This window comes from Anas acuta, chromosome 1 (genome assembly GCF_963932015.1).
Source record: "Anas acuta chromosome 1, bAnaAcu1.1, whole genome shotgun sequence".
Lineage (NCBI taxonomy): Eukaryota > Metazoa > Chordata > Aves > Anseriformes > Anatidae > Anas > Anas acuta.
Window position 1 is genome coordinate 189,944,648 of NC_088979.1, and position 14,762 is coordinate 189,959,409.

Here is a 14,762-nt window from a genome sequence, read left to right on the forward strand (position 1 = left end):
TCTTCATAGTGCAGGGTGGACTCTGGGGACAATAAAAATGAGAAAAGGCAGTTTGGGGATAAAGCTACACTGAGAAAATAAAATAGCTTGTTATGGAGGAAGTGGACCTGTCCATGCCATTGTGGACAGACCTTCGCTGTCCCACGTCTTTGGCTGTGTCTGTCCCAGTCTGAAGGAGCTGGGCAAAGTCTGGGCTGGTAGTGCCGTGCAGAGCTCCCTTGGGCAGCCTCCTGGGATGTGCTTTGTCACGTACAAGAGCAGCCTGACATCCTGGGGCGTGCAGGGTCGTGCATGTTCTTGCTCTGCACAAGCCCAGACGAGCAGATCGGCTGCTTGCATGGCCTGCATGCCTGGAGCCAAAGGACAGACGTGCCTCTTGGCTGTGGATGACTGTAAAAGCAAGCGAAGCTCTCTCAGGACTGCTGTGTGGCCCCGAGGAACTTCTTGCATCTGCAGCATTCAGTCCTCTCGCCATCCAGACAGGGGAAACCACGCAGGCTGTCTGTTGGAAATGGTCCCTGGCCCGTGCTCGCTCCGAGGCCGTGCCTGGGCCCTGCCTGGGGGAACACCAGCTGGGCTGAGCCCTTGACAGCGCGGATGAGCCAGCTGTAGAGCTTGGGATCAGGTCCTGGTACCACCTCCTGTCTAGATGCTTCTACATCCAGGAGCATTTCTCTGGTGTCACTTAAAATGTAAAAGCTGGAGGTAGCTCTAGCAGTGCCTTGTCGGAGCCAAGCTGCACTCTACATTCACCGTTTTTCCATTGTAGCTGCTCGAGTGAATCTGGCCAGTGTGAGTGCCGGCCCCACATGTTCGGACGTCAGTGCAATCAAGTAGAGCCTGGCTATTACTTCATCTCGCTCGACCATTACATCTACGAGGCGGAGGAAGCCAACTTGGGTCCCGTGAGTAGCAGTTTGAGCGTGCCGCTCTGTGGGAAAGCTCTGTTGCGCTGTTTGGGTGCTGGAAAGAGGCTGGTTTATGACTTGAGTGTTGTGCGAAGACCATGTGGAAAGATGCCAGACTGAATTCTGTGAGAACACTGCCCATCTGTAGCTGTTCAGTCTTAGTATCAATAAATCATGTAGTAATTTAGGGGAGGAAACTTTCCTTTTTTAGTAAGTTTAGAATCACAGAATATCCCAAGTTGGAAGGGACCCTTAAGGATCATCGAGTCAAGTTTCTTTGATCATGACCATACAGTTTAATGTCTTCATCCCTTCTTTACCCCCTGCATATACGCCCATTTCTCTTCTCCCTCTTATCCCACATGTGGTAGGTCACCAACACTGCCTCTTTCTTTTGGTGCCAGTGGGCAGGGAGCAGCACACATTTTAACATGTTGCTGTGCGATGTAGGGTTTCTGTGTATCAGTGGCATTTCTTTTATTAGTGACCAATGACCAAGCTTAATCATGCAAAAAACTGATTTGTAAGTGAGGATCACTCTCATTTGTTTTGCCCGCTGGCATGGTACATCAGGGTCTCTGGCTTTTTCCTGTCCCCAAGCACACAGCCTTGCTTTTAATTCATTAAAAGAAGCTGGGTGATTACATCAATTATTCTTGCCTCCAGCAAGGAGACAGCAATGAGATAATGGTTTCTCTGAAGCAGCAGATCGCAGTCTGCCTGTAATTGGGGCACTAATTCCTAATTTATTTGTTTCAGGCAGAATGTGGTCACTTTGCTGTTTCAGCCAAGACAGAGCAGTTTGGCTGTCAGATAGCAATACGGAGCTCAACTTGGACTGCAGCAAGGGCACTTGAGCTGGCACGAGATTTTGGGTGAATTTGTCCCAGTGGAAGGGCAGTGCCAGGGGCTCATGGTGCTCAGGGTTGAGGGGCTCAGCTGAAAATCTGCTGTGCCAAGCAGAGGGGGAATCATGCCTCATTTTACCTTTTGAAACTGCCTGAACAAACCATTTTAAACAGTGCCAATTTTGGGGAAAAAGATTTCTTCTTTTCTTCTTAATCTGGTGGCAGAATAAGATTTGAATTTCCAGGCAGAGACCCAAGAGGAGACAAAATGAAATGGCACAGAGTTACGGGGGTTTTCAGACGGTGCCAAGTCCCGGTGCACAATCCCCGTACGCTCTCACTCATGTCCTGCCTGAAATCCTTTCTGGGAGCTCCAACCCTTTGTCCAAAGCCAAAGGGTAATAATTTATAGCCTGGGTCTCTTCAAAGAGTGTGAGAATACATGAAGGGACATCCTGGAGTGATAGACGTATTGACATTTCCTTACGTTTTATCCCTTTCTACTGAAGCAGCTTCCGTAGGAATGCACAGGATGTTGTTTTATAGCGAGAGCTATTCGTGGATGCAGATATATTTGAAACGGGAAGTTTGAGCATCACAGATTGCCATTTTCTGTTGCCTTTTTCCTCTTTTTTTGCCTTATATAAAGAGTAACAGATAAAAACCTGACGTCTCAGACTGAAAGGAATGGCCAGTATGAGTTTGGGTGCTTAATGGCTAACGATAATTAGGGTCTCTGTTATTCAGTGACACCTTCCAGCAGCTCAATAGCTGCGGTCTGCTCTCTCAATGTTGTTCCAAGCAGTGGTTTGGCTTGGTCTGGCCCGGTGTAATCAGGAAGCAGTTAGCACTCAGCTCGGGCAGTTAGCGGAGCAGTTCGGTGCCTCTGCAGTAAATCCTCCTGCTACAAACATGATGTGTGAGTTACTATGACAGAGCAGTTATATCCTGCACTGGCACAAATCATGCATCTCTTCAGGGTGAAGTAGATGGTCAATGAGTAACTCACAGAAGGTTTTTAAATTTAATTGCCCACCGCAACAGAGAAGTGGATGAAGAATTGTAGAGTATCATTGAATCTGTCTTTCTCTTAGTGTGCTCTTACATGGAAGGTGTCTGTGCTGTGGCCTCAGAGAGTGGTGAGGCCCTGGCACAGGCTGCCCAGAGAAGCTGTGGATGCCCCATCCCTGGAGGTGTCCAAGGCCAGGCTGGATGGGGCTTTGGGCAGCCTGGGCTGGTGGGAGGTGTCCTTGCCCATGGCAGGGGGTTGGAATTAGATGATCTTTAAGGTCCCTTCCAACCCAAACCAATCTGTGGTTCTAAGTAGAAAGACAACAGTGTGCATGCACATGTGTTTAAAAGAGAGAACTTCTATTTTCTGGGATGGAAATCATGGACATGGCGATCCAGAAATGATCCACCAACAGAGCTCATCAGTTCACATGTTCTAGTGGGGCTCACAAATTCAGCATATTGGTATTAAAATCTCTGCTCCCTCTTTCTGTAGGGCGTAAATATAATAGAGCGCCAGTCCACGCAGGACCGCACACCATCGTGGACAGGCATAGGATTTGTGAAGGTCCCTGAGGGGGCGTACCTGGAGTTCTACATTGACAATATCCCCTACTCCATGGAGTACGACATCGTGGTCCGCTACGAGCCACAGGTAGGTCTGTGGGTGCTGTGCCACTGCCCTGTGCACGACTGGTGGGAGACGAGGGTTTCCTGGAGGAATCAAGACTCAAAGACAAGGACAGGAGTTTTTATTTGTTATAATATTATCCCCAATATTATTTGCTTCACGGTTTTATTCAGTACAGGTGCTGCAGCACCTGTTTAATAAGCAAATTAAAACGTGACAAGTCGGAGGATGGCTGGAGCACTTGGCTCTCCCGGAGCTTACAGCCCTTGCTCGATGCTGATCAGCCTTTTTCTCTCCAGTTGCCGGATCAGTGGGAAAAAGCAGTGATCACTGTGTCGCGCCCAGGCAAGATTCCCACGGGTAGCCGGTGTGGCAACACGGTTCCTGATGATGATAATCAGGTGGTCTCGCTGCCTCCTGGCTCCAGGTGTGTATAACAGGATGGGCCAGAAAGAGAAAACCTTTTAAAAAAAGAAAAATGATGAATTCACCAAAAGCAGGCATCTATGAGGCACCCAGACCTGCAGTTTTGAATGAATGTGCCAAAGCAGTTTCAGTCCAGCTGAAAGAGAATCGTCATGTTTTCAGTTTGCCGTGGCCCCTATGAAATTAATGAAATTTAATTTTCAACGGGTTGTAAAAACATATATGCAGTACTGTGTCTGTAGTCTCAAAGCTTTTAAGTTTATTCCTGTCGTCTGACTTTTGTTCACTGAGTACAGGGGGGAAAACTTGGTGTTTGCACAGCCCGTGAGCGAACATCGCCGTTACTCTTTACCTTGCCGATAAGCTTTTCCGGCTCTGACTCACGCGAGCCTCTGAAGCGCCTCTTTGCATCGTAGCTTTTGTTCTGCCCACTCTTGGCTGCTCTCTGCTATCTCGATTGCTTTATAGGGCTACCTGAAATGCCTGACGGTGCTGGGCATTTGAAGTGAGGCATATTTCCTGTTCCCAATCCAGATACGTCGTTCTCCCACGGCCAGTCTGCTTTGAGAAGGGGCTGAATTACACCATCCGCCTGGAGCTGTCCCAGTACTCCTCGGTGGACACCGAGATGGAGAGCCCGTACACGCTTATCGACTCTGTGAGCACAAATTACCTCAGGGGTGCTTTGGTGGACAAGCGTTCCTAAAATCCTGAAAATTTGCATCTTTTCTGGGATGGGTCTGTGTAAATCCCAAGTGCTACCTCACGGAGTTGTTGCTTAGGGCTCAATCCAGATTTTAACTGAATGGTTTAAAGCAAGGTAGACTTCTTCAGGCTCAAAGTTGTTTTTCTGCTAAGAGGCTTTTGCTGTCTTTTACAGGACTGCAGGTAGTTCCACAAAGTTGGACTTTAGCAGCACAATATATGTTGTGAATATCAAACTGTTTCTGTTGAAATGATAGGGTTTGGTAAGAATTTGTTGGATACCAGAACTATGCCACAGAAAAGTACAAAAATTCTGTCACTTTCCTTCCAAATTCAGTCAGTCTCTCCTTTTTGGCCTAAGAAGGATGATAGGAATTGAGACAATCACAAGTTTTCACAGTTTTAATGGAGGCTATTTATAAATAGTGACACGTGGCCGTTGTAAAATTGTTTTATAGCTCGTTCTCATGCCGTACTGCAAATCACTGGACATATTCACAGTGGGAGGCTCAGGCGAAGACGTGGTCACAAACAGCGCTTGGGAGACTTTCCAAAGATACCGGTGCCTGGAAAACAGCAGGAGCGTTGTGAAAACCCCGATGACGGATGTCTGCAAGAACATCATATTCAGCATTTCTGCACTATTACACGAGACCGCCTTATGTACGTAGTTACCTGCTTGTAGAGGAAACCATACCTGGAGGCCTGATGGTGCTTCCAGGTTTGCATGGGGAGCACGTGCATGTGGAAAGAGCCACGGGGTGAGTGCCCTGCAACACAATTCTCACTGCTCCCTAATGCTTCTCTCTTCCTAGCCTGCCAGTGTGACCCCCAGGGCTCGCTGAGCTCGGTGTGCGACCCCAGCGGAGGACAGTGCCAGTGTCGGCCCAACGTGGTGGGAAGGCAGTGCGACAGATGTGCCCCCGGCACCTTCGGGTTTGGGCCCAGCGGATGCAGGCGTACGTGAGACCCCGTGCTCTGTGCTGGGCTGCCAACGGGGCTGGGCACTGGGCACTGAAGCACAGCCCCTTTCCTCCTCTCCTTGCAGCTTGCGAGTGCCACGTCCGAGGTTCGTACAACGCCTTCTGCGACGCGGAGACGGGCCAGTGCCACTGCTTCCCCGGCGTGTACGGGCGACAGTGCGACCGCTGCCTGCCCGGCTTCTGGGGCTTCCCCAGCTGCCAGCCCTGCCACTGCAATGGCCACGCTGACGACTGCAGCCCCTACACCGGGGAGTGCCTGCACTGCCGGGACCACACGGCAGGCCACAACTGCGAGAGGTATTTGTAACAGTGCTCCTTGGATGACCTGTGGTGGCAGCCACAGCCAGCGGAGCCTTTGCTGTGACATGTAGGATGTATGGAGGGAGGCAAGTCTGCGTGCCCCGGGAGCCAGGGAGTGGGGACCACGCTGCCTGTGGCTTCCCATCTCCCACCAGAGAACGCGTTGTGGGACCCCAAGGCTTTCCCCATTGAAACCCTCCTAAGAAGCATCTGCTTTGGGTCTCCAGCTTTTAGGCTGGAGCGAGCCAAATTTTCTCCACTGGCACAACTGCTCTGAGCTTGGGTGGCACCGGAGAGCTGCAAGGGTCTGTCTGCCCTTGGGTTCTTCACTGTCCTGTAATGGTTTAAAATGTGAGTGTGTGTGTCTGCCTATGGTCCCCTGCATGTTGTACCCCACTGCGCAGGTGCGAGGCCGGCTACTACGGAGACCCCGTCCTGGGCTCGGGTGACCACTGCCGCCCCTGCCCGTGCCCTGACGGCCCCGAGAGCGGACGCCAGTTTGCCAGCGGCTGTTACCAGGATCCAGTCACTCTGCAAGTCGTGTGTGTCTGTAGCACAGGATACATAGGTACTGCCTCTGCTTTGAGTGCGATCCGATTAATCCCCCCTTTAGTTAACGGCCCTTGTTGTCTCATATTGCCATTTACGGGGCTGTGAGCCGTGCTGGTAATTCCTGCCGTGCCTGCTTGTTCAAACAGGCAGTCGATGTGATGAATGTGCGTCTGGCTTCTTCGGCAGCCCCGACGAGGTCGGCGGCGCCTGCCAGCCCTGCCAGTGCAACAACAACATCGACACCACTGACCCGGAGGCCTGCGACAAGAGAACGGGGACGTGCGTGAAGTGCCTGTACCACACGGAGGGCGAAAACTGCCAGCTCTGCAAGGAGGGCTACTACGGGAGCGCCCTGCAGCAGGACTGCAGGAGTGAGTGGAGATGTGCCTGTGTTCCCCTCCTCGGCCACCCACCACGTGGCGGGGCGGCAGCGGCCACCATAGCTCTTTATAATTGACCTGGGACCATTTTGGGGTAGTGGGGAATTAGAATTGCCTCCAGCTGGGCTTGTGTGCAGCTGCCCTGCCGCTCAGTGGGACTGCTGGAAGGCTGGGGAGCCCTTTGCCTTCTTGGGGGGAGAGAAGGGGCAGCATTTACATGTGCTGAAAGGATGAGGCTTGGGTCAGAGAAGGGTTTCTTGCCCTCTTGTTAGTGGTCTTTGTTTCCCTCTTATCTGGAGATCACCCGTGGCAGGGTGAGGATTTGCCTTTTGTTGACACAAAGGTTCCTGCAGATGTGGCTGAGCAGCAGGAGCTGAGTCCTGCCCCAGAAGCAGACTCGTCTCCCTCGGTTGCCTGATGCAGCCCTCCATGCTCCCCTCCACAACAGGACCGGGGTGGGGACATTTTGCTGCTGCTCCCCATCCAGTGCAGCAAAAGGATTGCAGGGCAAGGAAGCCAAGTCCTGCTCTGCTTTGCGCGTCACCACTCTGAGCGGGATGATAGGAGCCGGGAAGGCTTGGGTTTCCTTAGTAAAGGAGGAGACAAGAAGAGGAGGAAGGCTGGAGGGCCAGCACGGGGTCGCAGAGAGCTGCTGCCACCTCACACTGGGGCAGCAGCCCTAAAGGTGGGGATCTCCATCTTGAGACCCAAGGATGGCCGAGGGGTGCATGTCATGGTGCTGTGCCACACACACCCCCAAGCTGCCACCTCTTCTTGCAGAGTGTGTCTGCAACTACCTGGGCACGGTGCGGGAGGACTGTGACAGCGCGGAGAGCTGCCGCTGCGAGGCGGCCACGGGGCAGTGCCGCTGCCTGCCCGGCGTGGTGGGGCAGACCTGCGACCGCTGCGCGCCCCACACCTGGAGGCTGGCCAGCGGCACCGGCTGCGAGCCCTGCGACTGCGACACCACCCGCTCCCTCGGGCTGGCCTGCAACGAGGTGAGGGGAAGGCTGCTGGGAGCCACCTGCAGCCTTTCTGCAGCTGGGCTGGGGTAGGATGCGTGCACGGGCTGGGTGGAGTCCACCAAAAAGTGTCGGAGCCGTGGGTTGCCCTGCTTGTCCCGTAGCACCTTGCTTGTGTGGCACCTGGGGACTGAGGGGCGAGCGAGGTGGAGGTGTCCAAGGCCAGGCTGGATGGGGCTTTGGGCAACCTGGGCTGGTGGGAGGTGTCCCTGCCCATGGCAGGGGGGTGGAATTAGGTGATCTTTAACATCCCTTCCAACCCAACCAACTCCACGGTTCTGTGACTCTGCACGCCCCGCTCCATTAACAATGTCCATGTGGGTCACGGGTGCTGGGTGGGGAGGGGGCAGAGCCTTCAGGCTGCAGCAGACCCACTGAGGTGGCCGTGTCCCTGTTTCTGGCAGTTCACAGGGCAGTGCCACTGTATGCCGGGCTTCGGAGGCCGGACCTGCCAGGAGTGCCAGGAGCTCTTCTGGGGTGACCCGGGTGTGGAGTGCCGAGGTGAGTGCCGGCGCCGCGTGGCCTTCATGCAGGAGGTGCGGTGGCGGCCATCTCAGCGCTCCGCCGCCTGCCTGTGTGAGGCTGGAGACGTGAGAGGAGCCCGGTGCGGCAGTCATGGTTTATTATATTTCTTGTCAGCCCCTTGCTTGGAGACCAACTTCTCTGTTTAGAAACTAACTCTTCAACCTTTACTTCGCAATGCTGGCAGGTAGACCAGTGTGGTTAGAAAAAACCTCGTTTGGGTTCGAGAAATGATCTGGAAATAAGTTTATTTGCCTTTTGATTTTACTTACTAGAAGACTCCTGTCTCTCTTTGTGTTTTGTTAGGGAGACTGTAATTGAAAAAGGTTTTGATTTAGCAGAAGATTTTCCTTTTATTTCAGATTAAAGTAGAAGAGTGAGCAGAGACTGTAGAGCTAGTTAGCCGTAGCTGCATATGGGAAAACAGAGTGCCATGAAGTCAATTGTTTAGAAAACTGGATTCTCTCTGTCCTTTCATTATAAACAAGTCTGTTCATTAGCTGGAAAAGAAACTTCAAACACTGTCCAGACCAGAACAAACTTGTATCTCTGATCTGTTCAAATAGGAGTCTTTGCCAGGAGGGTTTGCAATAGATTAAGGTATTTTTTCCTGCAGGGAGGAATGCGCTTGCTGTGGTCTTTAATAAATCCTTTACAATAGAGATACCTCAGAGCCCATTATCGAGGCAGGTAGGAAGGTCACAGTTACCTGGTTAATGCTGCAGATGAAAGGGCTGGGGAATTGTCCTGGTTCCTGAGTACATATTAAGTTTCTCATTTCGGAGGCTGTGTGTGTTCTGGCCGTGCTGGCTGCCTCCCGCTGCTCCAGGGCAGTGGTTGTCTGCTGGTATCAGCTGTCTCCATCAGGGTTTATTGATGGAGTCCATCTGCATACCTTATCAGCAAGATTTTGCTGCGTACCAGCATTTCTGACCTCTCATTAAGTTTCTGCGGCCTTTAGAGCATGTGAAAACCTGCTTTTTAGCCTTTATGAAGTAAAAAGAGGATGTATTCCTTCAAACTCAAACTCATTTTTCTTACAAAAGCACCGCGCTTTCCTTCAGACCTGTCACCCCTTCTGCTTCCAAGTGACACAGCCTCCGAGGGAGGGGAACAACCTCCTCTCAGCCCTCGTTCAGTCCTGACCGGTGGCAGGGTGGTGTTCAGGCTGGCAGAGACACAACCGCAGCGTGGGAAGGTCATAGCCTTCTGTGATGAGTGGTTTGCAGGCAACCTGGAAAACTGTGCCCTTTACAGAGTTACAGAGTTGCAGAGCAGTGCCCTGGAAAATAGCTTAAATGGGGCCTATAGCCAAGACGAAGCTGAAACGGAGACAGAAGGGGGTTTGTCACAAAGACAAGCCCTCGCTCAGCCAAGGCAGCCAAATTGGCCACATTCTGTATTGCATCTGGGAAAAAAAAAACACGAACTAGTCTGGATTGGGGGCTGTCAGAGAGCTTTGAACCATGTGAGTACTGATGAACAAGCTTCACTGCAGGCACCAAGCTGATGTGGAGGTGTGAACATCCATCCTGATGTCTCCACAGTGAGTTCTTCCACCAGCCTGGGCAAGCAGCCTCTGCCCAAGGTTGGAAATTACAGGGTGAATCACTCAAGGGATGGTAATGTCTGACCTCTTCACAGGAGGTCTTCGGCCTGCTGGCACCAATAGAGCAGCTCCTGTTGAGAAATCAGGACTGTGCTGCCCACGCTGCTGTGACACCCTTTAAGATGTTTGAGTTAGTAAGAGGAAAAAATAAAAAATTACAGGGATGTGTGGATGTGGCCCTGGGTCCCAACACGATCTGCTGGAAGCCAGACTCCAGGGCGTGCTTCCCCACTATCCCTGTTGGCGGCTGCAGCTGCTGCAGGCTGATGTCTGTGGTTTGTCTTTTTCTATGAACCTTTGTAAAATGGGAGACGGTGAAGCAGGAGATGGAAGAGGGTGGGGTCCTGGTGCCGTGGCAATCAGGAGGGAAGTTTTTGTACCTGTTCGGGGTGCTTGGATTTGCAGTCTGCTTCCTGCAGCGGAGAAAAAGCATCTCCTGATGTCTCTCCTCTGCATTTCCTCAGTGCTCACAGTGGGACCAGGCTGCTGGGGCAAGCAAAGCTACAGCTGGGTAGCTCCTCAGCCCCTCAGTACTGGTCCTGCGGGTGTCCACTGGGGATTACACACCTCAGAGAGCACCCCAGAGTCTGTAGGGCTGTGTCCTTGGAGACTGCTTACCCCATATGTAAGCACAGCACGATGATTATTCATCTAATTGAACGTAATTCCTGAAAATGGCTCAAGAGTCTGCTTGTGGGGCAGAGCCAGCCCCTCTGCCAAACTCCTCCGACTGTTCCTTCAGCCATGATTCTGCCCAAGCGTGCACGTGTGTGTGTGCGCGGGCACATAAAAATCCTTGCTAAGGTAGTAAATGACAGGATTACAAATTTCATGAAACTCAAGGCTCCCAGGCGCCCTGCTGGAGCTTTTCCAAAGCCTGGCAACCAAACTGCAGGACTCAGCACGCTGAGCTCCGCGCCGACTGCAGCCCACGTAGCACGTTTCTGGCAGCAGACTCCAGGCTCCCGAGATGCCTCTGAGATACCCCGTGGCAGCAGATGCAGCTGGAACGGTGCGTTTGTGTGGTATACGTGTGAAGTTTGTGTGTCTCATAAAATACAAAGGACGTGACAATTTTAGTATCATTAGGGTTTTAATAAATTGAACAAAGAGAACAGACCCCAGTTAGGAAAGGGCACTGTAGGAGGTTGAAAGTTAGGTTGTATTGCTAGGTCCCCTTTACATGAAGTATATATGTGTCAGTATTCTTCTGTGTTGGACCTGAATATCTTAAAAAAATAGACTCCAACTGAGCTAAGATGAAAGGAGTGTTGTTTTTATTGAGCATTCATTACCGATGTTGGCAGAAGGTTGCTTTTCTCAGTTTTAAGTCTTTGTTGAGTTCTTGGTGCTGAAAATACCTGCATTGAAAAAAACTTCATTGAAAGTTATCCCATTGTCATTTAAGAATAGGCTTCGTAGTCTTAATTTAACATCTGAGTCTTAAACCAGGCACGTAGGCTGCTTTTATAGGAGGTTTTAGTGGTGCGGAGAGATCAGCAAACATTTCATCTCCTCCTGTTTGAAGCCTCTAAAGGAAGTCAGGCAAGTTCAACGCTAAAGGAAGTACAATTTTCACTTTCTTAATTTTAATCGACCTGTGGTCTTAAAATATTGCAATGTGTATTGGCTGTTTCCAGAAAATTGCCCTTCTGGCACAGCCTGCTAGCATGTTAAAATGCAGCACAGCTCTGTTAGTTCTAAGCTGGAACGGATCTTATCTTAACACTTGTACAGAAAATCGTAACACTGAGGAGTTAGCAATATGCTTACGGTGTAATTTGAGTCAATAGCTGATTATTCAGAAGAAATTTGCTAGCTCTGCAAAACTTCCAACCTTACAAATTGCTGAATGGTTTTATCATCATCGTGCCTCGCTACCACCGGGAGATGATGCCAGGAAATCGTGTTTGAACAAACTCATTGTTTTCCTTTTTTTTTTTTTTTTGCTGTGGAGGAGTTCAACATTTGATGCTCTCTGTCCCTGATCTCAAGCAGTAAAGAAAATATTTCTGCAAAATGCTTTCTCTTCAGTGCTGTGTAGGATTATGTCAAACTTTCGCTTGTTCCCTATCATCCCTTAATAAGTGTTTAAAGACAGACCATGACTGCCCTTTGTACAACCCTTGCGTGATCCACTGGATCATCTCAGCTGTGGTAGCAATATGCTAAGTTGCAGCTGTTGAATCAGAAGTGAGTTGTGAATATCTAACATCAGTGGGAAAGGTAGCAGAGCTGTCAGAGCAACTGGAAGAAAAATAAAGGAAAAAAAATAGTAAAAATGAAAAGTATCGATCAAGATGGTAGGAAAATAAGCCATGGATACTCTGTGTGTGTGTGTTCATGTGTGCACACGTGTTTGTGAGTAGATGCAGCTGCAGTCTTTTGTAGTCACAAATTGCTCATCAGCAGATCCTGCCTAAGAATTTGGCTAGAACATTTTTCTGCCAAAAACGTGATTTCATTTATATTGGAGTATGATGGAGTTAGACACTCCATTAAAGGAAACAATACATCCAGGTCCAAAATGACATTTAAAAACACAACACTATTCTTTAATATAGTAAATCCTTTGAAAACCCTTGAATCCTTGGCCAGTGATTTCAAACGACTTCTTTTACTCCCCTGTATTTTCCATGGGAGGTACTTGAGTTTCCAGCCCTGCTTACATGGGGACAGATTCGATGTGTGTCTAACAGTGGTCTTCAAAGCAGCCCAGTCCCTATAACCTTGCTGTCCTTCACCTCGGCCTTCTTCCCCCTCTGTCACTGAAAGAATAGCTGTTTGTCAAGAAGGCCATTCCCAACCCAAAGAGGTTAAGGTATCTAGATCTCTCCTAGTAAACTCGGTGTCTGTGTGGTTTTATAGTGCAAACTGAACCTCTCTTCCCAGTTTCTGCTCTAGAGGTTGTGTTTGGCTCAGCCTGTGTGAGTGCATCAGAAGCAGAACTGCTGTGACAAAGGGCATCGTTGACCACACAGGAACTGAGTCGCAGGGTGGCCAGAGGAATATCTGGATATTAACGTGATGCTGGGGTATTTTCACCAAAAAATGCGCTGGGCGGGGCGTGCTGGCTCATTGTGGCACGGCATTCACTTCATACCAGCAGCTGATAAGAATCGAGGCGTCTCCTGTTTTCACATCCCCACTCATCGGCGGTGGTAATCAAATGTCTTATAATTCTTCTGGTGGTGATGCACCCACCGTCACGGATGGTGGATGTGCACTCAGCACGTGGTTATTCCTCCACGAGCTATTTGCAATCCTGTGCTTCTCCAGTCCCCACGAGGACCAGAAAAGGTCTTTTTCTTTCTTTTCCCATGGATCCTGGCTTTGTCACTGTGCTTTTCGCTCTTCAGGACAAGTGTTTTGAGAACTGGCCACAGCTAAAGTCAGTGCTAAAGGTGTTGAAGATGATGGAGGTCCTGTGTCACAGGTCCTCGAAGAGCAGAAAAACAGTTTCTATGGGGTTCTGGCTGGCCAAATATCATTATTAGTGCAGTGCTTAGAAATGGGACCCCACTGTCTGATAAAGGTACTCACGAGACTGACTAGCGAGGAATGGAACTGGTTCCAGCATTTGGCTGAGGTCACCTAGACTCTAAAAAAGATGCCATGCAACCAAACACTGGTACATGCATGGCATTTGTGAGATGAAAGGTTTGTTCACAAGGTGTGAGCTGTAAGAGGAGCAGTGATGCTTTCGTGAGAACCTCAGAAATGTTGCAGTCAGGGTTGCAGTAAAGATGTCTGTGGGCTGCAGCTAGAGAGACCGTGCCACAAATGTAGAAACGCCTGAAAAATATACTAAAGGGAAGGAAAAAATGGGTGGAATCTTCTTACCCCAGTGCTAAGGGAGGCTTTTCCTTTAAACTACCTGATTTTACTTAAAAATGCAGATAAAATTATCTTCACTTCTACCTTTTATTTTGAAAGCTGGTCTTGTGCGTGGTTTATGTCTTGGGCAGATCATGAAAAAGAGGACATCCAGTGCTTTTGAAAGCTTTCTTTATATATATACATATATACATATATACATATATACATATATATATATATATATATATATATATATATATATATATATATATATATATATATATATATATGTTGCATTCACACAGCTGGACTAACTCAGAGCCAGCAGTGCTTGCTTCTGGGCTTGATGCAGAATCCCAAAATGAGGAAATAACCCATAGTAATGTTTCTTTCCGCCTTGTGTAATTTTCTCGTGGGTCCCACAAAGCTCAGTTCAGACATTTCGTAGAACTCCAGAAGTGTAATTCTCCCAGCTGCTCTGCTGTATTTGGGATAAATTACTTCTTTCCCTTCTATCACCTCCCAACAGGCAGCCATGGAGTTTTGACTTTGCAAATGAGCTAGTGCCTAAATGCTCCTCTCCTCGTGCCCAGCATTTTGTGGCTGCAGAGATTCTGTAATCCCCATTACCATGTCAATGTTACCAAAGCTGGGTCTGCCTTTCCCGAACATGCAGGTATTCAGGAATAGAATTACCAAAATGTGGTGGTTTTTTCTTTCCACTTTAAGCTTTTTAAATCCACAAGTAAATACAGCGAGCTCGTTTGCCAGCAGCAAGGATTCGTGTAACTTGATCGGGTCTCGGCCCCTTTGAGAAAACCCACACGTCGCTCAGCCCCTCTCTGCGCAGCGGAATTTGGACAATCCATCATTGTGGCGCGGGCCCCGTTGGCTGACAGCAGGGTTAACTGACCTCCTTCCAACAGGAACTTCGCAGTTTGCCTGCAGGGAACATATTCCAGGGCGAGCTGACTACTTAAAGCACTCTGGATGTAAAGGAAAAACAATCTCTTGTGTCAGGGTATAGCTCGAAGAACAAAGGCCCA

General features: G+C 49.6%; 1 protein-coding gene across 1 annotated transcript in view; it reads left to right on the forward strand.

Annotated features, from left to right (window-relative positions):
• Positions 1 to 14,762, forward strand: part of LAMB1 (laminin subunit beta 1) — a 40,656-nt gene that overhangs the window by 13,223 nt on the left and 12,671 nt on the right. Inside the window, exons 13-23 of the mRNA XM_068669750.1 lie at positions 770 to 905; positions 3,264 to 3,422; positions 3,698 to 3,825; positions 4,359 to 4,482; positions 4,988 to 5,192; positions 5,345 to 5,488; positions 5,578 to 5,809; positions 6,217 to 6,380; positions 6,511 to 6,735; positions 7,525 to 7,742; positions 8,171 to 8,267. Coding sequence (XP_068525851.1) covers positions 770 to 905; positions 3,264 to 3,422; positions 3,698 to 3,825; positions 4,359 to 4,482; positions 4,988 to 5,192; positions 5,345 to 5,488; positions 5,578 to 5,809; positions 6,217 to 6,380; positions 6,511 to 6,735; positions 7,525 to 7,742; positions 8,171 to 8,267 — 1,832 coding nt within the window. The remainder of the gene's footprint in view (positions 1 to 769; positions 906 to 3,263; positions 3,423 to 3,697; positions 3,826 to 4,358; positions 4,483 to 4,987; positions 5,193 to 5,344; positions 5,489 to 5,577; positions 5,810 to 6,216; positions 6,381 to 6,510; positions 6,736 to 7,524; positions 7,743 to 8,170; positions 8,268 to 14,762) is intronic.